At 45.9% G+C, this 27,288-nt stretch overlaps 1 protein-coding gene across 1 annotated transcript; it reads right to left on the reverse strand.

Moving 5' to 3' along the window:
• Positions 1 to 2,279: 2,279 nt before the first annotated feature.
• Positions 2,280 to 25,839, reverse strand: LOC126252224 (uncharacterized; the record flags this gene model as incomplete). The annotated part of the gene is made up of 2 exons (XM_049953096.1): positions 24,983 to 25,839; positions 2,280 to 2,478 (listed from the first exon to the last, which is right to left on the reverse strand). Coding segments are annotated over exons 1-2 (1,032 nt in total), but the record flags the coding sequence as incomplete, so codon positions are not given.
• Positions 25,840 to 27,288: the final 1,449 nt, after the last annotated feature.

Here is a 27,288-nt window from a genome sequence, read left to right on the forward strand (position 1 = left end):
AGCGAAAACTCGGAACAATAAATTCTCTGAGAGGGCAGACGTGAAATGTGTGATTTACATCATCTGTGGAGCTGAAAACCCTTGTCTTGGTTCAGCAGGGTGTCTGCTAATTGTATTTCCACAGGTTTCATGACAACTGAATCATAACCGGATGAGACGGTGACCAGTATCTTGACTTTACCGTAATCCATAGAATAGCCAGGGGAACCACACTGAAGTGACAGAAGTCATGGGATAGCGATATGCACAGATGGCGGTAGTACAGGTATCGCATACGCAAGGTATTGAAGGGCAGTTTATTGGCGAAGCTGTCATTTGTTCTCGGGTGATTCGCTTGGAAAGATTTTCGACTTGATTTTTGTCGCACGTCAGGAGGTAACAGACTTTGAGTGCGGAATAGTTGTTGGAGCTAGACGCATGGGACATTCCATTTCCAATATCTTTAGGGAATTCAGTAGAGTTAGAGATACACAGTGCAAGAGACATCAGAATAATAAATTTCAGGCATTACCTCACACCACGGACAAGGCAGTGGCCGACGGTCTTCACTTAACGACCGAGTACAGGGGCGTTTGCATAGTGTCGTCGGTGCTGACACACAAGAAATACTTCTTGAAATAGCCGCAGAAATGAATGTGGGACGTACGACGAACTTATTCGTTAGGAAAGTGCGGAGGAATATGGCCTTAAGGAGCTATAGCAGAAGCATTTGCTGAGAGCACGATATCGCCGGCAGCGCCTCTCCTGAGCTCGTGACGATATCAGTTAGACCCTAGACGACTGGAAAACCATAAACTGGTCAGATGAGTCCCGATTTCAGTCGGTGAGGGCTGGTCGTAGGATTCAAGTGTGGCGCAGGCCTCACGAAGCTATGCACCCAAGTAGTCAACAAGACACTGTGCGAGCAGGTAGTGGTTGCATAATGGTGTGGGTCGTGTTTATATGGAATATCTGAGTCCTCTGGTCCAGATGAACCGATTATTGACTGGAAATGGCTATGTTCAGCTACCTGGAGACTGAAACTTCCTGGCAGATTAAAACTATGCGACGGACCGAGACTCGAACTCGGGACCTTTGCCTTTCGCGGGCAAGTGCTCTACCATCTGAGGTACCCAAGCACGACTCACGCCCCGTCCTCACAGCTTTACTTCTGCCAGTACCTCGCCTCCTACTATCCAAACTTCACAGAAGCTCTTCTGCGAACCTTGCAGAACTAGCACTCCTGAAAGAAAGGATATTGCGGAAACATGGCTTAGCCACAGCCTGGGAGATGTTTCCAGAATGTTCGGCACACAGTTTTAATCTGCCAGGAAGTTTCATATCAGCGCAAATTCCGCTGCAGAGTGAAAATCTCATACCTGGATACTATCTGCAGCCAGTCATATACTTCACGTTTCCAAATATCGACGCAATTTTTATGGATGACAATAAGCCATGTAACCGACCACAGTTGTTCGCGATTGGTTTGAAGAACATTCTGCACTGCACTGTTTGAGCGTCTGATTTGGCCGTCAAGATCGCCGAATATAAATCCCATTCAACATTTATGAGACAATCTCGAGGTCAGTTCATGCACAAAATATTGCACCGGCATCACTTTCGCAGTTATGGACGGCTATAAAGGCAGCATACTCAGTATTTCTGCAGGGGTCTTCCAACGACTTGTAGAGTCCATGGCACGTCGAGCTGCTGTACTACGTCAGGTAAAAGGTGATCCGACACATCATTAGAAAGTATGGTCCAAATGGCTCTGAGCACTATGGGACTTAACTGCAATCGTGGCGCGGTTCCACACTGAAGCGCCTAGAACAGCTCGGCCACTTCGGTCGACTGTGGGAGCGGTATTATGGTATGGGAAACATTCTCCTGCGCTTGCATTGGATCTGTTGTAGTAACCTTTTACAGCATGAAACCACCTGCATCCCTTCATGCTTGAGGTCATCAGTCCCCTAGAACTTAGAACTACTTAAACCTAACGAACCTAAGGACATCACACACATCCATGCCCGAGGCAGGATTCGAACCTGCGACCGTAGCAGTCGCGCGGGTCCAGACTGCAGCGCCTAGAACCGCTCGGCCACTCCGGCCGGCGATTAGAAGGTATCCCATGACTTTTGTGGTCTCATGTATTGCACCTCTTTCGTCTGTAATTGTGAACCGCGTGAGCTGGCGACTTACTACTTGGAGTAGGCAGACACTGGGCAGTAGAAGCTGGCTATGAGGAGGCCGACGCGGCGCGCCTTGCGGCAGGACTGCTGGAAGGCCGGCCAGGGCAGCACGCGCTCCACGTCGAGGCCGTGGCGCCGCAGCAGCGCGGCCAGCGTCTCGTGGTAGGCGGCCAGCAGCGGCGCCTCGTACTGCCGCCGGAAGGCGCGCGTCGTCGTCAGGTACAGCAGCATCATCAGGTCAGTGGTCGGCGGGCAGTACGTTATCAGCTGCATGTCCACCAGCCGGCACGACAGCCTGCCCTGCTCACACCTGCCGACCGAGCACATGGTCATAAGTGTGGGCAGGGACGATTGTATAGACAAGCCAAAAGATTACGACCGCTGCCTACCACCTATTAGCGTTACAGGCACGTCACGCGGTAACAAAAGTACACTTTTGCCCATTAAAATTGCTGCACCAAGAAGAAATGCAGATGATTAACGGCTATTCATTGAACAAATATACCAGAACTGACATGTGATTATATTTTCACACAGTTTGGGTCATAGATCCTGAGAAGTCAGTACCGAGAACAACAACCTCTGGCCGTAATAACGTCCTTGATACGCCTGGGCATTGAGTCAGAGCTTGGATGGCGTGTACAGGTACACCTGCCCATGCAGCTTCAACACACCACAAGAGTAGTGACTGGTGTATTGTGACGAGCCAGTTGCTCGGCCACCATTGACCAGACGTTTTCAGTTGGTGAGAGATCTGGAGAATGTGCTAGCCAGGGCAGCAGTCGAACATTTTCTGTATCCAGAAATGCCCGTACAGGACCTGCAACATGTGGTCGTGCATTATCCTGCTGAAATGTAGGGTTTCGGAGGGATCGAATGAAGGGTAGAGCCACGAGTCGTAACACATCTAAAATGTAACGTCCACTGTTCAAAGTGCCGTCAATGCGAACAAGAGGTGACCGAGACGTGTAACCAATGGCACCCCATACCATCACGCCAGGTTATACGCCAGTATGGCGATGACGAATACACGCTTCCAATGTGCGTTCACCGCAATGTCGCCAAACACGATTGCGACCATCATGATGATGTAAACAGAACCAGGATTCATCCGAAAAAATGACGTTTTGCCATTCGTGCACCCAGGTCCGTCGTTGAGTACACCATCGCAGGCGCTCCTGTCTGTGATGCAGCGTCAAGGGTAACCGCAGCCACGGTCTCCGAGCTGATAGTCCGTGCTGCTGCAAACGTCGTCGAACTGTTCGTGCAGATGGTTGTTGTCGTGTAAACGTCCTCTTCTGTTGACTCAGGGATCGAGACGTGGCTGCACGATCCGTTACAGCCATGCGGATAAGATGCCTGTGATACGAGGCCGTTGTGATCCAGCACGGCGTTCCGTATTACCCTCCTGAACCTACCGATTGCATATTCTGCTAACAGGCATTGGATCTCGAACAACGCGAGTAGCAATGTCGCGATACGATAAACCGCAATCGCGATAGGCTACAATCCGACCTTTATCAAAGTCGGAAACGTGATGGTACGCATTTCTCCTCCTTACACGAGGCATCACAACAACGTTTCACCAGGCAACGCCGGTCAACTGGTGTTTGTGTATGAGAAATCGGTTGGAAACTTTCCTCATGTCAGCACGTTGTAGGTGTCGCCACCGGCGCCAACCTTGTGTGATGTGTGAATGCTCTGTAAAGCTAATCATTTGCATATCACAACGTCTTTTTCCTATCGATTAAATTTCGGGTCTGTAGCACGTCATCTTCGTGATGTAGCAATTTTAATGGCCAGTACTGTATGTAAGCAGAGCAGACATGGACAGGAAATTACCCCAGCGAAGCTCTGGGCAGGAAATGGGGAAATCAGTTGAGATAAGGGACTTTGACAACGGGCAGAGCCTGTGAGCGCGTATCTCGGAAAAGGCGGATCTGGTCGAATGTTCACGTGCTACTGTCGAGAGACTCTTCGGAAAGAGGCAGAGGGACAGTGAAACTACCACTAGGCGCTAAATGGTTAGACGTCCACGACTCTTCACAGAACTTGGGGTTCGGAAGCTTGTCTGCTCTGTAAAGCAGGCCAGATGGTGATCTGTGGCATATATGCAGAAAGAGCACGATGCTAGTGCACGCACAATGTTTCGCAGTACATTGTTCACCGTATATTGTTGAACATGCAGCTCCGCAGCAGACTAACCCTACCTGTTCATATGTTCACCCAACGACATCGTCAATTACGATTGCAGTGTGCACGGGAGCGTCGGGATTCGAGAGTCGATCAATGGAAACGTGTCAGCTCTTTAAATGAATCACGTTTTTGCTACACTAGGTCGATGGTTGTTTCCACAAACGCCGTCATCGAGGTGAACGGCTGCTCGAAAGGTTCAGCGCGCTACGGACGCAAGCTAGTGGGAGAAGTATTATGCTATGGGAAACATTCTCCTACGCTTGCATGGGACCTGTTGCAGTAACCGAAGAAACGCTGACAGCTTGGAACCGCCTGCATCGCTTCACGCTTAATGTCTTCCCCGACGGCGATTAAATCTTTGAGCAGTATAACAGTCCGTATCTTGGAGCAAGAACCGAGCTACAGTGGTTTGAACTCACGTTGATGTCTGGGCGACGAAATTCGCCTCATGTAAATCCTATGGAACTCATATGGGTCGCTGTCGGGTGTCATCGCGGAGTACGCAAATCAGCGGCCCGTTGTTTATGCGAATTACATGATCTGTGCGTAGAGGTCTAATGCCACATACCTCAACAAACCTACCTACAAACTGTCGAATCCTTGATACGGAGAATGAGTGATATATTTCGTTCCAAACACGCACGGACAAATAAGCTATTGAGCAGGTGGTCATAACATTTTGGCTCATCAGTGTGCTTTCTGCAAGGAGTATATTTAAAGGAATGAACGAAAGAAGAGAATGTTTTGCATTTCTTAATATTATTTTGGTGTATAATGTTAAGAGTCTCCTTGTCGAAGTCCCTTGGTTGCAGGCAACGACTGTGTGTCTTGTACATTAAATCATGATATTTATGGTTCAAATGGCTATGAGCACTATGGGACTTAATATGTGAGGTCATCAATCCCCTCGACTTAGAACTTCTTTAACCTATTTAGCCTAAGGACATCACACAAATCCATGCACGAGGCAGTATTCGAACCTGCGACCGCAGGAGCAGAGCGGTTCCGGATTGAAGCACCTAGGACCGCTCGGCCACATTGGTCGGCCATAATATTTATCATTGGGGCCGTGCCTACAAGCAATCTCCATCGTTCAGACAAGTATACCAACGGAAATTATATTGACATAAAAGCTTTTAACAAGAACCTTACTAGCGAGGACATTGTGCAGCAGTGCTTGCGCCTGTACCAGTGCTTGTAGCCATAATCGCGCTGCTTGACGTAATCAGTCAGGGCAGATTTTCGCCACCATGCCTGTCTCGATACACTGGCACAACCGACTGATCGATGGCCAATGGTTCTACCACACCCGGGACACTTTGGCACCATTGCTACAAATGGAATGCATGATATGTGGGGTGTCTACCCATCAACAAGCCCGCCCTAGCTCGTTGAAATGCTGGTCATCCACTCAGGAAGTGGCAATGAATTGGTGAGCGATGTAGAGTGGCCTACCACTGTGAGGTCGTCGTTGCGCATCCACTAGCCACTTGGGGAGAGAGGACTGATGACCTCAGAAGTTAAGTCCCATAGTGCTCAGAGCTATTTGAACCATTTGAGGAGAGAGAGAGAGAGAGAGAGAGAGAGAGAGAGAGAGAGAGAGAGAGAGGGGGATACGGAGGGAAGGAGAGAATAAATTTAACAAAGGAAACAAATCTTCAAAACAAATGGCCATCCAGCACAGTGCATCGAATTGTGCCTAATATGGTGGAGTATGAGTAAGTTCTAATACAACAATGAGTCGTGCTTACCTTTACACGAAGACGGAGCTGCATTTGGTTGCAGCTCGGTCGACTAATTTGGACATAAAGGGCCCTTGTCCGCTTGAAATCGTAATGCAGGGAGCACACATACAAGGTTCGCGAGCCACGTAATAGCGGCCGAAAGAGCCAAATGACTGACCGCAAACGTATGATTAACTGGTCTGAATCAACCACTCGTCGCCGGCTTAACAGCCTTGCTGCTCCAAATTTATCACTGAGAAACTTTCTTCCATCCGTCACAAACTACTATTACACGTGGACGTGTCCAGAAAAAAGCTGCACTAGTTGATTCCTGGCATACACGAACGATAGGCTTCCCCCGAAATTGGCAGGACACAGCAACGTAGTGATCGAGACTGCGGGATACGACAAGGTAACTGTGGTCATGGCTTGAGTCTGTCGGGATATTTGGTGTTCCTCCACCTATCCGCTCTTTGTGGCGCCCCTCGTTTCTTGTAGGAAGACCTGCAAGATGGAAGTCCCTCAGTTTTTCGTTAAATGTCATTGAAGCAGCAATTGATTTTGTCAGTCTTAAACTTTATGGGATGTCAGTCGAGGTACGTGGCAATCTAGGGACCTTACTAGTTGTTCTGAATACCCATCGAAAGCATGCATAATTAACGTATTAAAGTTGGGTACTTGATTACTAAGACCTATAGATAAATTCATTCACATTAAAAGATATGTCATTCAACGTTCATTCAAACCTATTTAACATACTGAGGTGTTGGAACGTTAAAGGCAAAAGTCACCTACGATGTTTCAACATACACTCCTGGAAATGGAAAAAAGAACACATTGACACCGGTGTGTCAGACCCACCATACTTGCTCCGGACACTGCGAGAGGGCTGTACAAGCAATGATCACACGCACGGCACAGCGGACACACCAGGAACCGCGGTGTTGGCCGTCGAATGGCGCTAGCTGCGCAGCATTTGTGCACCGCCGCCGTCAGTGTCAGCCAGTTTGCCGTGGCATACGGAGCTCCATCGCAGTCTTTAACACTGGTAGCATGCCGCGACAGCGTGGACGTGAACCGTATGTGCAGTTGACGGACTTTGAGCGAGGGCGTATAGTGGGCATGCGGGAGGCCGGGTGGACGTACCGCCGAATTGCTCAACACGTGGGGCGTGAGGTCTCCACAGTACATCGATGTTGTCGCCAGTGGTCGGCGGAAGGTGCACGTGCCCGTCGACCTGGGACCGGACCGCAGCGACGCACGGATGCACGCCAAGACCGTAGGATCCTACGCAGTGCCGTAGGGGACCGCACCGCCACTTCCCAGCAAATTAGGGACACTGTTGCTCCTGGGATATCGGCGAGGACCATTCACAACCATCTCCATGAAGCTGGGCTACGGTCCCGCACACCGTTAGGCCGTCTTCCGCTCACGCCCCAACATCGTGCAGCCCGCCTCCAGTGGTGTCGCGACAGGCGTGAATGGAGGGACGAATGGAGACGTGTCGTCTTCAGCGATGAGAGTCGCTTCTGCCTTGGTGCCAATGATGGTCGTATGCGTGTTTGGCGCCGTGCAGGTGAGCGCCACAATCAGGACTGCATACGACCGAGGCACACAGGGCCAACACCCGGCATCATGGTGTGGGGAGCGATCTCGTACACTGGCCGTACACCACTGGTGATCGTCGAGGGGACACTGAATAGTGCACGGTACATCCAAACCGTCATCGAACCCATCGTTCTACCATTCCTAGACCGGCAAGGGAACTTGCTGTTCCAACAGGACAATGCACGTCCGCATGTATCCCGTGCCACCCAACGTGCTCTAGAAGGTGTAAGTCAACTACCCTGGCCAGCAAGATCTCCGGATCTGTCCCCCATTGAGCATGTTTGGGACTGGATGAAGCGTCGTCTCACGCGGTCTGCACGTCCAGCACGAACGCTGGTCCAACTGAGGCGCCAGGTGGAAATGGCATGGCAAGCCGTTCCACAGGACTACATCCAGCATCTCTACGATCGTCTCCATGGGAGAATAGCAGCCTGCATTGCTGCGAAAGGTGGATATACACTGTACTAGTGCCGACATTGTGCATGCTCTGTTGCCTGTGTCTATGTGCCTGTGGTTCTGTCAGTGTGATCATGTGATGTATCTGACCCCAGGAATGTGTCAATAAAGTTTCCCCTTCCTGGGACAATGAATTCACGGTGTTCTTATTTCAATTTCCAGGAGTGTATTTCTTGGAAAAGATGTGCTGCAAGCTTATCATGCTGAACGTGTGATTAGTTACAATTTCGAGTATTGACGCAGAGCTTAAAATTTTTTTGTATTATTGTTTCGAACAAATATTATATTTATTCTTAGTGTAGGCAGACTCATGTGGAATATGTCCGCCACTGGTAGTTGAGTGGTCAGCGCGACGGAATGTCATACCTACCGGCCCGGGTTCGATTCCCGGCTGGGTCGGAGATTTTCTCCGTTCAGGGACTGGGTGTTGTGTTGTCCCTATCACCATCATTTCGTCCCCATCGACACGCAAGTCACCGCAGTGGTGTCAACTCGAAAGACTTGCACCAGACGCACGGTCTGCCCGACGGGAGACCCTAGCCACACGGCATTTTCCATTTGGAATATTACTTATAATTCGTCTTGACTGCAAAAATGTTTATCCACACACAGCAACCTTGGCATGCTGCGTCACATGTGACGCAGAATGTGAAGGTTGCTGTGTGTGGACGGGTTACTGCTGTATCCGAAATTACAGATCTGAAGATGGTTCTAGAGGAACCGAAACCAGTCATGTGAATAAACATTTTTGCAATCAAGACGGATTATAAGGAATATTGTATAACCAGTGGTTTCGGTATCCCATCAGACGTTATGTCTGTTTTTCCAAAGACTCATTTGGCACGTGGTAAGTATTGCGTACTTCATAATTTTAACTCATACTGCTTGTTATAAATTTAAACAAGTAGCAATTCATTACATGAGCACCGAGTCGACTTCTGTTGAAGCTCCATTTAGGGAACAAAAATCACAAACAGTTGGGTCGAAGGTGTTGTGACGCGAGTTTTATAGAGACCAGCACAGAAGCAGCGAGCAACAAGGCTTAAGTCTAGAATTTTTTCATAACTGATGAAGGCTTGTATGTAGATTATATTTGACCATAGCTCTAACAGTATTTTATTATTAATCGTTTTTCTGACTTTTACTCTTTTATTATCATTATTATCATTGTTATTTCGTTTGGGCTTTTAAAGAGCACACAGAACCATTAGGAAGATGTAGTATTCTTGATCTTCTTATCTTGCAAAGACGTCTTCATCAGGTCACTATGGTTCTGTTGTCTTTCTCTGCGTTTAATACTCATTTTGTTAGTTGTTTGAATGTAAACTTGTTGAGCGTCCATTTTCTATCTGTATATTGTCCTTGCAGCTGTCTGTTAAGCATCTACTATGGTATTCAGGTCTTATCTATGACATGGAAAATTTTCTTGGTTAATCGTGAGTCCTCTATTCGCCCAATATTTCCGTAAGATTTCATACGTCCTTTTCGTGCAATGGAACTAAAATCTTCTGAACATAAAAACATCCAGGTACCATCTTGGAACCGAATATTTTCCACAATATCCGTCGTTTCAGTACACACACGGAAGAGCCAAAGAAACTGGTACACCTGCCTAATATCGTATAGGGCCCCGGAGAGCACGCAGAAGTGCCGCAACACGACGTGGAATGGACTCGATTAATGTCTGAAGTAGTGTTGGAGGGAACTGACACCATGAATCCTGCAGAACTATCCATAACTCCGTAAGAGTACGAGACGGTGGAGATCTCTTCTGAACAGCACGTTGTAAGGTATCCAGATCTGCTCAATAACCTGTATTTCTGGGGAGTTTGGTGGTCTGCGGAAGTGAATAAACTCAGTAGAGTGTTCCTGGAGCCACTTTGTAGCAATTCTGGATGTGTGGGGTGTCACATTGTCCTGCTGGAATTGCCCAAGTTCGTCGGAAAGCACAATGGACATGAATGGGCGCAGGTGATCAGACAGGATGCTTACATACGTGTAACTTGTCAGAGTCGTATCTAGACGTATCAGGGGTCCCATATCACTCCAACTGCACACACCATTACAGAGCCTCCACCAGCTTGAACAGTCCCATGCTGACACACAGGGTCCATGGATTCATGAAGTTGTCTCTATACCAGTGCATGTCCATCTGTTCGATACAATTTGTAACGAGACTCGTTCGACCAGGCAATATGTTTCCAGTCATCAACAGTCCAATGTGACTGTTGATGGGCCCAGGTGAGGCGTAAAGCTTTGTGTCGCGCAGTCATCAAGGGTACACGAGTGGGCCTTTGGCTCCGAAAGCCCATATCGATGATGTTTTGTTGTATGGTTCGCAGGCTGACATTTGTTGATGGCCCAGCATTGAAATCTGCAGCAATTTGCGGAAGGGTTGCACTTCTGTCACGTCGAACGATTCTCTTCAGTCGTCGTTGGTTCCATTCTTGTAGGATCTTTTTCCGGCCGCAACGATGTCGGAGATTTGATGTTTTACCGTACTCCTGCTATTCACGGTACACCAGTGAAATGGTCGTACGGGAAAATCCCCACTTCATCGCTGCTCGGAGATGCTGTGTCCTGTCATTCGTGCGCCGACTATAACATCACCCTGAAATTCACTTAAATGTGAGAACCTGCTATTGTAGCAGCACTAACCGATCTAACATCTGCGCCAGGCACTTGTTAAGTAGGCGTTGCCAACAGCAGCGTCGTATTCTGCCTGTTTACATACCTCTTCATTAGAATAAGCATGCTTATACTTGTTTCTTTGGCGCTTCAGCGTAGATGGTATTGACACTGATAGTTATATATGTTAGGAGCTATAAGCAATCTCTTCCATTATTTTAATGTGGATAGTTATGTCTGAATAGTGACGCACAGCCATTTTCAGATATTTGGGTACCACGAGGGCACTAACACTTTTACATAGCAATTATTTCAGTAAAGTATGTAACTTGATGAAATTAGATATTTCACCATCATCTGAAAAACTTTATTGACGAGCTTCTCATGCATTTTCTGAAGTAGCGTATGTTATTGAACGTCTTTGTCCACTGTGATGCACGTAGGGTTTATATCATTACTAACATGTATTGTTGTACTAACTCATATGATGGGAGGAATAAGGGTGGATGGTTAGAACGCGACCTCCTATCTACAATGAGGTCATTAAAAGCAACAACTGAACTCGGAATAATGATGTAATTCGACCATGATCGTATTGAAGCACTGACCCCTGTATTAGCCTGAAGTGAATCAAAGAAGCCAAAGAAAGATGGATGAATGAGGATTTAAAATTCTTTCGTTTCTTTAACTACAGCGAAGTCTCGCCAGCATACAGGATCCTCTTGTTACCAAGATCTTATTATAGTATTACTTTCCTGTAGCAGACAAATGGAGGAGATTCATATTTCTACTCAGTGGACCAACTTGTTTGGTTGAGCGATCAGCAACAAGGAGGACCCAGTGCTCCCAAGAAGGACTTGAGCGAGGTGCAACTAGCTTCTTGGTGCAACTGGAGACGGGGAGAGAAGAGGTTTCGGTTTCGTACTCCCGAATTAATATTCGAAATATTGATGTCCTAATTGCATCTTATTGCAGTATTGCCAATCCACTGATGGCTTATGCAAAGGATGAACTAGAGGTAGAGTTAGGTTGCCCGTTGACCATAGCTCCAAGGATTTTTATGAGTGTAGAAGTATTGGGTAATGTAATGGTAACCCCAGTGCTGACTGCACTTCAACTTCTTGCAAGGTCAAACAGCAAAACAGTTGCCTCTTGTTAGTGTAATTCTTCCCGAGGCCATTGTTCCTTCACCTTGTTGTGTCATCTGATAGTACTGTTTACCCCTCTGCACCTGGCCGATAAGAGCAAGAATGAGCGCTGTCTTGATTCAGTTTTCTCATATGTGATAAACTGCCTAAGCCCATTCTCTCTTCTCTCCTGCAATCCTTCGTACACAAAAAGTACACTGATATCACTAACACACGTGGAAGAACACGTGGATCTAGTGGTTGTGAGACAAGACGGTAACTCAAGTAGTTTAATTATGCCCCAAGATGGTAGTATGGCTTTGGCTTCGTAAACAACACATTGTAAGAATTCCTAGATTGATGATTTTCACGATTTATCTTCTGCAGCGATAAATGTAATTATTGGAAAGTCACAATTTAATGTCACCGCTTGATTAATTTCGTTAATCCTATGTAGCAGTCAGAGAAGCAGTTCGTTTTAGAACTTCCTTATATACCTGTGGGCACCATAAGTTGTTGTTATGGTTGTTATGGTCTTCAGTCCTGATACTGGTTTAATGCAGCTCTCCATGTTACTCTACGCTGTGCAAGCTTCTTCATCTCCCAGTACTTACTGCAACCTACATCCTTCTGAATCTGCTTAGTGTATTCATCTCTTCGTCTCCCTCTACGATTTTTACCCTCCACGCTGCCCTCCAATGCTAAATTTGTGATCCCTTGATGCCTCAGAACATGTCCTACCAACTGGCCCTATCTTCTTGTCAAGTTGTGCCACAAACTCCTCTTCTCCCCAATTCTATTCAATACCTCCTCATTTATTATGTGATCTACCCATCTAATCTTCAGCATTCTTCTGTAACACCACATTCCGAAAACTTCTGTTCTCTTCTTGTCCAAACTTGTTATCGTCCATGTTTCACTTCCATACATGGCTACACTCCATACAAATATTTTCAGAAACAACTTCCTGACACTTAAATCTATACTCGATGTTAACAAATTTCTCTTCTTCAGAAACGCTTTCCTTGCCATTGCCAGTCTACATTTTACATCCTCCCTACTTCGATCATCGCCAGTTATTTTGCTCCCCAAATAGCAAAACTCCTTTACTACTTTAAGTGTCTCATTTCCTAATCTAATTACCTCAGCATCACCCGACCTAATTCGACTACATTCCATTATCCTCGTTTTGCTTTTGTTGATGTTCATCTTATATCCTCCTTTCAAGACACTGTCCATTCCGTTCAGCAGCTCTTCCAAGTGCTTTGTTGTCTCTGACAGAATTACAATGTAATCGGCGAACCTCAAAGTTTTTATTTCTTCTCCATGGATTTTAATTCCTACTCCGAATTTTTCTTCTGTTTCCTTTACTGCTTGCTCAATATACAGATTGAATAACATCGGGGAAAGGCTACAACCCTGTCTCACTCCCTTCCCTTCCACTGTTTCCCTTTCATGCCCCTCGACTCTTATAACTGCAATCTGGTTTCTGTACAAATTGTAAATGGCCTTTCGCTCCTTGTATTTTACCCCTGCCACCTTCAGAATTTCAAAGCGAGTATTCCAGTCAACATTGTCAAAAGATTTCTCTAAGTCTACAAATGCTAGAAACGTAGGTTTGCCTTTCCTTAATCTTTCTTCTAAGATAAGTCGTAAGGACAGTATTGCCTCACGTGTTCCATCATTTCTACGGAATCCAAACTCATCTTCCCCCAGGTCGGCTTCTTCCAGTTTTTCCATTCGTCTGTAAAGAATTCGCGTAAGTATTCTGCAGCTGTGACTTATTAAAGTGATAGTTCGGTAATTTTCACATCTGTCAACACCTGCTTTCTTTGGGACACCATAAGTTACTCTCGATTAAATTTACTGTTGCTTTCTTGGATTTTGGGTGTTGGACAAATGCTGATAGCCTCCCTTATACAAGGTGTGTGAGAGAAGTAATGAGGTCGACAACACTGCGAGTGATCTGCCGATGTTTGTCACTCTACTTGTCTAGACCGTTATCTTCATCCCTTCCAGGTGCTCAATCCGAGTTTCAGCTGCGTACAGACATAACACGATTTTAGAGAGGGCCATCAGTGAAATCAGGTTTTTGTTGTGTTACGAGAATGGAACAGCGGGATGTAGAGCAGCGTTATGCCATCATGTTTTGCGCTAAACTTGAGGAATCCGCGAGCGTGACCTTTCAGAAGTTGAAACAGGCCTATGCGGAACATTCCTTATCACGAGCACAAGTTTTTCTCTGGCAAAAATCATTTTTGGGAATATGACAACAAGTTGAAGACGATCCTCACTCAAGGAGGCCTTCAACTTCAAAAACCAACGAATACGTCGAAAGTGACCGTGCTGTTGTGAAATCAGACCGATATTTAACAACAGGGATGATAGCTGACGTGTTAAACTGAGACACTTTGGTCGTGCATCATATTTTGACCGACGTTTTGCACATGCGAAATGTCTGTGCCAAAAAGTGCCAGAAAACCGCACAATGAGCAGAATGACAATCAAAGAAACGTCCGCGTTGATCTTCAAAAATGGCTCAAATGGCTCGGAGCACTCTGCGACTGAACTTCTGAGGTCATCAGTCGCCTAGAACAGAATTAAACCTAATTAACCTAAGGACATCACACACATCCATGCTCGAGGCAGGATTGGAACATGCGACCGTAGCGGTCGCTCGGCTCCAGACTGTAGCGCCTAGAACTGCACGGCCACTTCGGCCGGCCGTTCATCTTCTTGAGAGGATTTCCAATTACCACGAATGGTTCAGTCGTGTGATTATAAGTGATGAATCTTGATTTTTGAGTGCGATCCTCAGACGAAGCAACAAACTGAGGAGTGGCAACTGAGACACATCCTCGACCAAAAAACAAATTCGAATGAGCAAATCAGAGGTCAAAACAAAGGTGATTTGCTGTTATGATAGTAGAAGCATCGTGTATTAAGAATTTGTGCCTCCAAGAAAGCTGTCAACCAAGTGTTTTATAAAGATGTCCTTGAAAGGCTCAATAAACGGATGACTCGAGTGAGACCGGATATTGCAGACAAATGGGTGCTGCAATATGACAACGTCCCAAGTGACACAGCCCGCTAGCATCACGGAATTTTCGATCTCAAAAGGCTCTCCTATTGTTACACGGCCCCCTGTTCACCTGCTCTGAATTATTATGACTTATTTCTTGCCGGTCGGAGTGGCCGAGCAGTTCTAGGCGCTACAGTCTGGAATCGCGCGACTTCTATGGTCGCAGGTTCGAATCCTGCCTCGGGCATGGGTGTGTGTATGTCCTTAGGTTAGTTAGGTTTAAGTAGTTCTCAGTTCTAGGGGACTGATGACCTCAGAAGTTAAATCCCATAGTGCTCAGAGCCATTTGAACCATTTGAACTTATTTTTTTGTTTGCGAAAAAGAGGCAAGGACTGGTTAAGCTCCCCAGTGTTTACTTGCCACATTTAGCGAACATAGCATATACTCCGTGCAGAGCTAGAAAATTATGTTTTAGCACAGGAGCGGATTAGGTTGAAAGGTTTGCTCCTTAGCATCTCTCTCTATTTGGTTTAGTTACTGAAGAAACAAATGACCGAACATATAACAAACATTTAAAAAAATCACTTAACAGTGAACAGGTGGTGTCAACTCAACGGAGAAAGCATTGCAACATATGCGAAAAGTAGTCTTCGCTACTTTGGTAATAATTCAAAATTTCCATAACGAATTAAGAAAATAATTATATCCTCAAAAGCAAAACACATCGTAGGGCGATAATGTTTGAATGAAAACAGTGAATGCAGTTTCTACTGTTGTTGTGGTTGTGGTCTTCAGTTCTGAGACTAGTTTGATGCAGCTCTCGATGCTACTCTATCCTGTGCAAGCTTCTTCATCTCCCAATACGTACTGCAGCCTACATCCTTCTGAATCTGTTTAGTGTATTCATCTCTTGGTCTCCCTCTACGATTTTTACCCTCCACGCTACCTTCCTGTACTAAATTGGTGATCCCTTGACGCCTACTGATGTAGCCGATTTAGTGACAAATATGGAATACATCACAGGCATAAGGTATTTTTCCACAAAGATTAAAAAACGCTGTTGATAAATTCCTTGGTGTGTAAGGAATTACGATATATTTTAATATGTGTAATGTGTAATTATATTTTAATATGTGTAATGTTAACACGTTCCTCAACAATTTTAGAAACAAGTAATGTATACTACAATTACCAAAGTTCTTTCGAAAACCAAGACTCTGAGCTAAGCAAAACGTGTTTCCAAGGACGATCATTCTGATTACCAGAAACATTACCAACTAGAACTACCACCTATCTCAGGCATTTGACGGCATCAGTTGCATTATTAATTTGGACAAATTTAAATTATATGTGATTGAAGATAAAAGTACTAATTTGTTAGTAAACTAATCACAGGAATGTTCAGTAAGTTTTATATTTTAAGTACGAGGACTGGAACTTAAATAGTGGCAACTATTTACTCACAACCGATACAAAAGAGTTACATGTTTGCACGTTACTGTCCTTCGAAGTAGTCACCAGCGTTGTGTAGAACCCGTTGCCAGCGATGTGGAAGGCGTAGTATACCGTTAGCTGAACCTGTCCTGTTGATAGTACGAATGGAGCGGTCCACTGCCTGTCGTATCTCTGGAACAGTTCTGAAACGAATGGCACGAAGTGGTTCCTTCATCTTCGGAATCAAATCAAAGTCACAAGGACTTAAGTCCGGTGAGTATGGTGGATGGTACAGTACTTCCCAGTCCCATCGACCGAACAGAGCACCCACAACTTGCGCTGTATGCGCCCGCTCCTTGTCGTGCAAAATGATGGGTGGGTTAAGCAGAAAGCGTCGCGGCTTCTTTCACAAAGCTGCTCGCAGGTGAAGCTCCAAAAACGAACAGTAATACTGTGCATTGACGGTCTGCCGTGGAGAAACGTAATGCGTTAGGATAACACCATCACAGTCGCACACAAGAATCACTATAACTTCAGACCGCTCCATCCGTACCATCAACAGAACGGGCTCTGCTAGCGGTACACTACGCCTTCTACATCTCTGGCAATGGGTTCTACACAATACTGGTGACTGCTTCGAAGGACAGTAACATGTGAAAAATGTAACTCTTTTGTATCGGTTGTGATTAAATAGTTGCCACTATTTAAGTTCCAGCCCTTGTATATTTTCCAATCCTGTATATAATACCTGTATGTATACTAACATTATTTTAACAATGATTTTCATCGTTTTCAGGTTAAACTGATTGGTACCTACCACGGATGGTATACAGTCACAGAACTATGATGATGATTTATGATGGAGGGTGCTAAACAAAAAAATGGCTCTGAACACTACGGGACTTAACTTCTGAGGTCATCAGTCCCCTAGAACTTAGAACTACTTAAACCTAACTAACCTAAGGACATCACACACATCCATGCCCGAGCTAGGATTCGAACCTACGACCGTAGCTGTCACGCGGTTCCAGACTGTAGCGCCTAGAACCGCTCGACCACTCCGGCCGGCGTTAGTTAGGTTTAAGTAGTTCTAAGTCTAGGGGACTGATGACCTCAGATGTTAAGTCCCATGGTGCTTAGAGCCATATGAACCATTTTTTGAGGCATTTTTGAACAGACAGTATTGATGTATAAACTAGTCAATTGTAACTTAAAATCACTCATGTGTATAGCCAAAATGTAGCTCTAATCAAATTAAGAAAACTGAAAAAAAATTGTACATCAGATGATCAGTTATACATCATAATGACATATCGCTAACATGATCCATGATTCACTGAACGTAGGAAGTAAACCCTTTTACTCATGAGACAAGATCTACATCTACATCTACATTTATACTCCGCAAGCCACCCAACGGTGTGCGGCGGAGGGCACTTTACGTGCCACTGTCATTACCTCCCTTTTCTGTTCCAGTCGCGTATGGTTCGCGGGAAGAACGACTGTCTGAAAGCCTCCGTGCGCGCTCTAATCTCTCTAATTTTACATTCGTGATCTCCTCGGGAGGTATAAGTAGTGGGAAGCAATATATTCGATACCTCATCCAGAAACGCACCCTCTCGAAACCTGGACAGCAAGGCACACCGCGATGCAGAGCGCCTCTCTTGCACAGTCTGCCACTTGAGTTTGCTAAACATCTCCGTAACGCTATCACGGTTACCAAATAACCCTGTGACGAAACGCGCCGCTCTTCTTTGGATCTTCTCTATCCCCTCCGTCAACCCGATCTGGCACGGATCCCACACTGATGAGCAATACTCAAGTATAGGTCGAACGAGTGTTTTGTAAGCCACCTCCTTTGTTGATGGACTACATTTTCTAAGGACTCTCCCAATGAATCTCAATCTGGTACCCGCCTTACCAACAATTAATTTTATATGATCATTCCACTTCAAATCGTTCCGCACGCATACTCCCAGTTATTTTACAGAAGTAACTGCTACCAGTGTTTGTTCCGCTATCATATAATCATACAATAAAGGATCCTTCTTTCTATGTATTCGCAATACATTACATTTGTCTATGTTAAGGGTCAGTTGCCACTCCCTGCACCAAGTGCCTATCCGCTGCAGATCTTCCTGCATTTCGCTACTATTTTCTAATGCTGCAAATTCTCTGTATACTACAGCATCATCCGCGAAAAGCCGCATGGCTGCGGTTCTTCCTGTTTTCTGACACAAAGTTTTAATTTCACGCAGTCACTATTGTTACTGTTACAACAGAAAAGCACGGGATGCAGTGCCTAAGCGGGAAATCTGGGTTCGTGTTCCGGTCCAGCACTAATTTCGTTGTCGTTATTCCATTACACAGCGGATGATTCTCCATATTCACAACTACGAATACATTGCAAGCAGTTCTTAACGCCTATAATCACCGTAGTGCCTCTTCCTTGCTTGTTCGGAGGGTCATTGCATCGTACAAACGAACACCATAACCACTGAAGTACCGTATTTATCCGCCGACAAAGGGCAAGCGACTTTCAGTTAAAATGTCTCCCCTGTACAGGAATTCACATAATGGATGTATGTTTGCAGGTTATAGACATGTGGTTGACGACATATGGAAGTTTGGGTTTGGCCATGTACCCGGATAGCGTAATGGCAAGGCAACGGCTCGCGATACACGGGATATACGGGTTCGAGTCCACGTTCTGCACAAATGTTCATTGTCGTCATTCCCTTATAACGCTGTTGGTTGTCCACATTCCCATCTGCGAATACATTTCATGTAAATATTTGAAGTCTCTCTTATCTTAACCTAAGTCTTTCACGAAATGTAGCAGGACAGTCGATTCAGGGTCCACTTCAAGCTAAGTGTACTTTACTAGCAACAGTCTGAAGACGCATGGCTTTCAACGTTTCGGCAGATTGTCACACAGGCCACTCTTAATGGTAAGCCTGCGAATTCTTTTGATATTGGTCCTTAAACAGACTTTGTAAGACATCTGAGATGTTACTTCAACTAACAGGAAATAAAAGAAGTCTTTGATGCACTCATATTGTGAGCTTCCCACCGTCTTCTCAGTGCACGCGAATTGTTACTTCGTCCCTTGACAGAAAACAAGAAAAATCGCGGTAAGCTAGCCCGGGAGTAGAAGAGGATTACTTTCAATATTCTATAGACAATGGATCATGTTAGTGACATTTCACTATGTTGTGGAATTGATCATTTGATGTACAGTCTTTTACCAGTTTTCTCACGTTGATTATAGCTACATGTTGACTATTTACATGAGTGATTTTTAACTTACGTTTGATAAATGTACACACAAATACTGTCTGTGCAAAAATGCCTCCACATAATCGAAGTAAGGGCAACGACCTTGCCGCAGTGGTTACACCGGTCCCCTTGAGATCACCGAAGTTGAGCGCTGTCGTGCGTGGTCGGCACTTGGATGGGTGACCATCCAGGCCGCCATGCGCTGTTGCCATTTTTCGGGGTGCAATCAGCCTCGTGAGGCCAATTGAGGAGCTATTCGACCGAATAGTAGCGGCTTTGGTCAAGAATACCACCATAGCGACCGGGAGAGCGGTGTGCTGACCCCACGCCCCTCCTATCCGCATCCTCCTTGAGGATGACGCGGCGGTCGGATGGTCCCGGTAGGCCACTCGTAGCCTGAAGACGGAGTGCACATAGTCGAAGTAAGCGTCAAGTAAAAAAGATTTTAGTTTATTTTTAATTTTCTTACTATCTACCAATACCTTAAACTGACAAGATAGGTGGTTGAATAGCTTTGACTGCATACCTTCTACACTGTGTACCAGTCAGATTAACATGCGAATGATGGAAATCAACGCACAAGAAACGTATGAGGAGGGATATTATTTTCCTTTTCTTTTGTACAGGTGGTCACCAAACTCCTGAATCACAGGTCACAGTCGTAACTTTTAGTACATATTTGTTGTACTTTCACAACAGTGAAGAATACGGAGATTGTTCCAACCATTTGCCACATCTACATCTACATCCACACTCCGCAAGCCACCTGACGGTGTGTGGCGGAGGGTACCTTGAGTACCTCTATCGGTTCTCCCTTCTATTCCAGTCTCGTATTGTTCGTGGAAAGAAGGATTGTCGGTATTCCTCTGTGTGGGCTCTAATCTCTCTGATTTTATCCTCACGGTCTCTTCGCGAGATATACGTAGGAGGGAGCAATATACTGTTTGACTCCTCGGTGAAGTTATGTTCTCGAAACTTCAACAAAAACCAGTACCGAGCTACTGTGCGTCTCTCCTGTAGTCTTCCACTGGAGTTTATCTATCATCTCCGTAACGCTTTCGCGATTACTAAGTGATCCTGTAACGAAGCGCGCTGCTCTCCGTTGGATCTTCTCTATCTCTTCTGCCAACCCTGTCTGGTACGAATCCCACACTGCTGAGCAGTATTCAAGCGTACTGTAACCTACTTCCTTTGTTTTGGAATTGCATTTCCTTAGGATTCTTCCAATGAATCTCAGTCTGGCATCTGATTTACCGACGATCAAATTTATATGATCATTCCATTTTAAATCACTCCTAATGCGTACTCCCAGATAATTCATGAAATTAACTACTTCCAGTTGCTGACCTGCTATATTGTAGCTAAATGATAAGGGATCTTTCTTTGTATGTATTCGAAGCACATTACACTTGTGTACATTGAGATTCAATTGCCATTCCCTGCACCATGCGTCAATTCGCTGCAGATCCTCCTGCATTTCAGTACAATTTTCCATTGTTACAACCTCTCGATATACCACAGCATCATCCGCAAAAAGCCCCAGTGAACTTCCGATGTCATCCACAAGGTCATTTATGTATAAATAGCAACGATCCTACGACACTCCCCTGCGGCACACCTGAAATCACTCTTACTTCGGAAGACTTCTCTCGATTGACAATGACATCTCGTGGTCGTGCGGTAGCGTTCTCGCTTCCCACGCCCGGGTTCCCGGGTTCGATTCCCGGCGGGGTCAGGGATTTTCTCTGCCTCGTGATGGCTGGGTGTTGTGTGCTGTCCTTAGGTTAGTTAGGTTTAAGTAGTTCTAAGTTCTAGGGGACTGATGACCATAGATGTTAAGTCCCATAGTGCTCAGAGCCATTTCAACCCATTTGAGAATGACATGCTACATTCTGTTATCTAGGAACTCTTCAATCCAATTACACAATTGGTCTGATAGTCAATATGCTCTTACTTTGTTCATTAAACGACTGTGGGGAACTGTATCGAACGCCCTGTGGAAGTCAAGAAATACGGTATCTACCTGGGAACCAGTGTCTATGGCCCTCTGAGTCTCGTGGACGAATAGCGCGAGCTGGGTTTCACACGATCGTCTTTTTCGAAACCCATGCTGATTCCTACTGAGTAGATTTCTAGTCTCCAGAAAAGTCATTATACTCGAACACAATATAATGACTTTTCTGGAAACTAGACAGTTGTCGGTATGCCTCTATGTGGCATCTACATCTTCAAATTTAAACATTTTCCTATCAACAAAATAGACGGCGCTGGCTACATGCCCCTGCCGACGCTGTGGCCGCTCGCGAGGTTGCAAAAAAATGGCTCTGAGCACTATGGGACTCAACTGCTGTGGTCATAAGTCCCCTAGAACTTAGAACTACTTAAACCTAACTAACCTAAGGACAGCACACAACACCCAGCCATCACGAGGCAGAGAAAATCCCTGACCCCGCCGGGAATCGAACCCGGGAACCCGGGCGTGGGAAGCGAGAACGCTACCGCACGACCACGAGATGCGGGCGCGAGGTTGCACCCACCAAACAATACTCAGCGGACACGTGTCCCCTTTGTTGACGAAAGCTATGGTATTACAAGCGTTCCAAACTTTGGTTTTAATAGTTTCAACCCTATTCCACGACAGCCACTGTGCTGTTCTAAATGAAGAAATGACTATGGTACCCTGACAACAAATACTACATGACTGTGTTTTTTATATCAGCTATTAGTCTATAGCTGCGAAGAACACAATTTACAAAACTGTGAGCTAATACCCCATCTTATATAAGTGACATAACTAAAGGAGCGATATGTCTGAAATATGGGAATGTTGTGACCTAACAATTTGATTTTACGGTCTGGATTTAATGAGGGTCCAAATTATACCTGAACCAAAAGATACGTCGAAATGGTTCGAGTAATGACTCTCTCGATATGGAAGACAACAATTTAACATTCCTTAGACGACGAGACTGTTGGAGACAGAGCATTATCTTGGATTACAGGTGAATAGGGAACGAAATCAGAAGTTTCCTTTTCACACCAACCGTCCTAGCATGGAGTGATTTAGGGAAGTCAAGGCAAACCTAAATCGGGGTCGCCAAACGAAGATTTGGACAGCTTTCCTCCAGAATGCGTGTGCGTTGTCTCAATAACAGCGCCACCTCTGCAGGTTTCTCTCTGGAGTAGCACGATTCAAATGCCTGACACCTGATTTAGCTTTCAAGTTTTTTCCGTAATTCACTGGACATGACTGCTAGATTAAAGCACCTTAGTCAAGTCCATGGCTGATATCTTTTCCCATCCCTGTTCGTCCTATATGTTCTATAATGATGTTATCGAGGTGGGGCAGAGGGTAAGCCACACCCGCATCCGAGATGTTAGGGGTTGAAATACGTGACTGACCAAACTGACTTAGGTTGCTCACAGTTCCTCTATATTTATTAAGGGGAGGGGAACGCAAAAGTTCTAGGCCGATTTCTTTCGATACTTTTGTCCAGTCCTCGCTTGTGCTACGTTACTAGGGGTCTTCTTATTGACCGAACATTAATTCATAATCCAGTATGAATATTTCACTGTGCGGCGGAATGAACGCCAACTTCCCAGTAGATCCAAACTTTATGCTGGACTACGTCTCGCACTTGGTACCTTGCCTTTTGTGGACAAAGCTCTTACGGACTTAGCAGCACAGGCAAGACTCACACCTGCCCAGGACTTCACTTCTGCCACTACTTTCTTACTACCTTCTTAGGGTACTTGTTCGGCATACATTTTAATCTGATAGAGAGCTTGAAAAGAGTGTGCACCCGCTGCAGAGTGAAAGATTCGTTCGAGAAACAAGGTTAACCTAGGCTGTGGCCAAACCATTTCCCCGCTTTCTTCCAGGGTCGCTAGTCCCACAAGGCATGCAGCGATGAGGGACGGGCAGTATGAGTAGTGCAAGCGAAAGGCAAGGCCCTGGGACAGAGTCCCGGTCGGCACACAGTTTTAACTTGTCAGAAAGTTTATTACAAAATAGTCTTAATTCTGTCTCTTTAATGGTCATGATTTAGATGGCACTCTGAACTTAAAAATTTCTTACGCGACCCGAAATCGAGCTGATCCTGTTTTTTTTTTCAAAAAATTACAAGATGGTTCTCTGGACAAAAATATTTAGTGAATGTTAACTTGCTAAACGCATACACTATCTGATCAAATATATCCAGATACATATTAGTGGACATTAACAAGGGCTGTGTCGACCCTTTATCGACTCTATGACGGTTTGAACTCCGCTGGGAACGCTGTCTGTCAGGTGTCTGATTGTCTGTCAAGGATTGGAGCCCATTCTTGTTCATGAGCATTATTCCGCTGATCTCATGCGAAACTGGTAGCAGTTGCTTCTGTAAAATATCTGGGAGTGTGCGTGCGGAACGATTTGAAGTGGAATGATCATATAAAATTATTTGTTGGTAAGGCGGGTACCAGATTGAGATTCATTGGGAGAGTCCTTAGAAAATGTAGTCCATGAACTAAGGAGGTGGCTTACAAAACACTCGTTCGACCTATACTTGAGTTTTGCTCATCAGTGTGGGATCCGTACCAGGTCGGGTTGACAGAGAAGATCCAATTCAGAGCGGCGCGTCTCGTCACAGGGTTATTTGGTAAGCGTGATAGCGTTACGGAGATGTTTAGCAAACTCAAGTGGCAGACTGTGCAAGAGAGGCTCTCTGCATCGCGGTGTGCCTTGCTGTCCAGGTTTCGAGAGGGTGCGTTTCTAGATGAGGTATCGAATATATTGCTTCCCCCTACTTATACCTCCCGAGGAGATCACGAATGTAAAATTAGAGAGATTCGAGCGCGCAAGGAGGCTTTCAGACAGTCGTTCTTCCCGCGAACCATACGCGACTGAACAGAAAAGGGAGGTAATGACAGTGGCACGTAAAGTGCCCTCCGCCACACACCGTTGGGTGGCTTGCGGAGTATAAATGTAGATGTAGATGTTTTTTGCGTCCACTCCCTGCAATGTTCGGCGGTATCTGTCCGTCTGTACATGATGTCTGCTTGCTTGGTTTATTCGTGTTTGTTTCTTCGCATTTCCAGTTCACAATCACGTCAACAACAGTCGACATAGACAGCTTTAGCTGTCCTGACCAAAGGACTCTGCTGTTTCTGCTTCTCTACTGATACCACAATACTCCCTCTCGCTTCCTTTTTTACTGGCGTGTGTTCGGCTCTTGCGACATCCGGAGGTCAGTTGTGCGTTACATAGGGATATCCGGATACTTTTGATCTGACGGAGTTGTGAATTTAGCATCACAAGTTTCGATGACTTTTGGCTGCTGATGGGAGTCGATACGTACCGGAAGAGAATGTTGTTGAGCCACATGTCTCGATGGCAGAGGACGTTCCGTTCGCTGTCGGACGGTCGAAGGTGGGGGAAGAGGCTGCGCATGGTGGCGTCCAGCCGGCCCTGGACGAGCTCGTGGTTCGGCGTGCCGCGGCCATACTTGGCGGACAGCTCGATCAGGCCCGACATACAGGTCACGCCGGCCGTCACCGCCTGGCCGTACGCTGTGTCTTCCGGCTGGTCAAAGAAGGTGTCCCTCCGCAGGATGGGGAACATGTCTCCCAGGCGGCACTGCCGCCCACCTGCTGCGGACTCCTTCTCCTCGAAGATGAGCGACGCGGCGTTGAAACGCGCCAGGGCTTCCACCACGGCCAGGCACTGCTCGTAGTTGAGCAGGGTGCGTTTCTCCAGCTGGAAGTACCCCTGCGGGGAGAGGTCCTCCAGCACCAGTAGGTCCGGTCTGATGTAGTAGCAAGGGCTGACCACGGAGAACAGCGTCGACGTCTCTTCTGGTGTGCCCTTCAAGTGCTTGCTGAGAAGTGGCCGCAGTGTCTCGAAGAAGAAAGTTTCTTTCTGGTATGCGTTGCCTGCCCTAACGAAGTCTGCGTGGGAGCCGTCCTCTTGAGGGGAGTTCTTCAAGAAAAACCGCAATATTTTGGTTTCATCATTTCCTTCGGCGCCTCTGCTGATTGTTACCTTGGCCTTGTAATGTTCTCCGAGGAACCCTCTGTTCTCCTTCTCCAGCTCTGAGAAAGAAATGTCTGTAATTCTGAAGCCATTGGTGCGCAGCCGGTTTTTTACTACTTTCACCCATTCTTCTTGCGAAACTGGTGGAGTATTCGGCATTCTTGCGAGTTCGGTGTTGTCGGGGGCTTGTGCAGACTAGTAGACACTAGTAACGCAAAACAGCTTGTTTTATATGGAACGGCATTGGAAATGACTAACCAATGAATGCCCAGAGGACGATGATATACGGGGGTCACATTGCTATTCATGTGTCACAACACGACTTTACATTAGATAACAGCTGAGAGCATTAACAGGAATAGGCCGTGCAGTGGCACGTGTTACCAACTGGGAATAGCGTTGTGTAACAAAAGATAATGTAGCCCACAGCCAACGCTGAATGTGGTGAAACAGCTTTATTTGACAACAGTTCAACAGAGGAGTACGCCCATCTCAGGACTGCCATTCATCTTGTTTGTATTTCTTATAAAACTATAACATACGATTGACTCCTAAGGATCTCTATGTCACAGACTTGATATAATCGAGCAAGGCAACGTTACTGAAGGAAGCGTCCAAATCGTTCAGGACAGCAGATTTGTAGAAGCAACGGAAGATCTATGTGCGTAAGGCCGAACAGCGACTTGAACCCATCTTCTCCGTAGTACGTCACTGCCATTAAGCCCCATCGTTACGGGTTAAATAACCTTACTCCTCATCGATCTTGAAATTCTGTCCGAAAAAACAGACACCACATATATAGTTACCAAGATGACGGCGAATGATCCCTTCAGTGCAGATGCACACCAAGCTCTAATTCTTACGGAAATCGTCGAGTTGCCACGACTAAAGAATCTAATGAGCAGCGGCACTACATCAGTAGCGTGTAGAGTAAGCTGAGAATCAGGGTTTTTTCGGTAGGCGTGCTAGGTTAGTCCGTGCGGTTGTGACGACCACTGTGTCTGGTGGCGTATTGGTCACCGGATCTGCCTAATAAGTAGGAGACCGAGGTTCGAATCCCAGTCCGGAACAGATATTCAACTTTTCTCACTGATATAAATCAATGTTCACTGGCAGCTAAGTCTTTGATTCTTTTGTGTACCATACTGTCGTGTACATTCCGTTTTCTAGAAAATTTTAACAAAGACTACACCACAGACCGGCATGCAGTGTTTAAACAGAATCACGTCGGTAGTGGTTGGTAACAAGGTTGCAATTATCTCGCAAACGGTTTGTTTCCGGACTTATGTTTACTGAGACCTTTTTTTACTTCTGATATCTCGTACTTTCCACTGCGTTGTGACGTGCCATGTATATATTCATTGGATCTGGGTTTATTGCGACAGCAGTTGGGTTCCTGTCACGTAGTCGCCTGTGGACATGCTGCTTGATGGTACAGCTTGCAGCAGTCTCGGCCACCACTAAGGGTAGAACGTCGTGGTGCAAAATGCTACGTCACCATTACACTGAGGTAACAAGTCAAGGGATAACGATACGCACATATACAGATGGCGGTGGTATTGCGTACACAAAGTAAAAAAGGGCAGTGCATTGGAGGAACTTCCATTTGTACTCATACGATTGATGTGAAAA

The sequence above is a fragment of the Schistocerca nitens genome, chromosome 4 (genome assembly GCF_023898315.1).
Source record: "Schistocerca nitens isolate TAMUIC-IGC-003100 chromosome 4, iqSchNite1.1, whole genome shotgun sequence".
Classification (NCBI taxonomy): Eukaryota; Metazoa; Arthropoda; class Insecta; order Orthoptera; family Acrididae; genus Schistocerca; species Schistocerca nitens.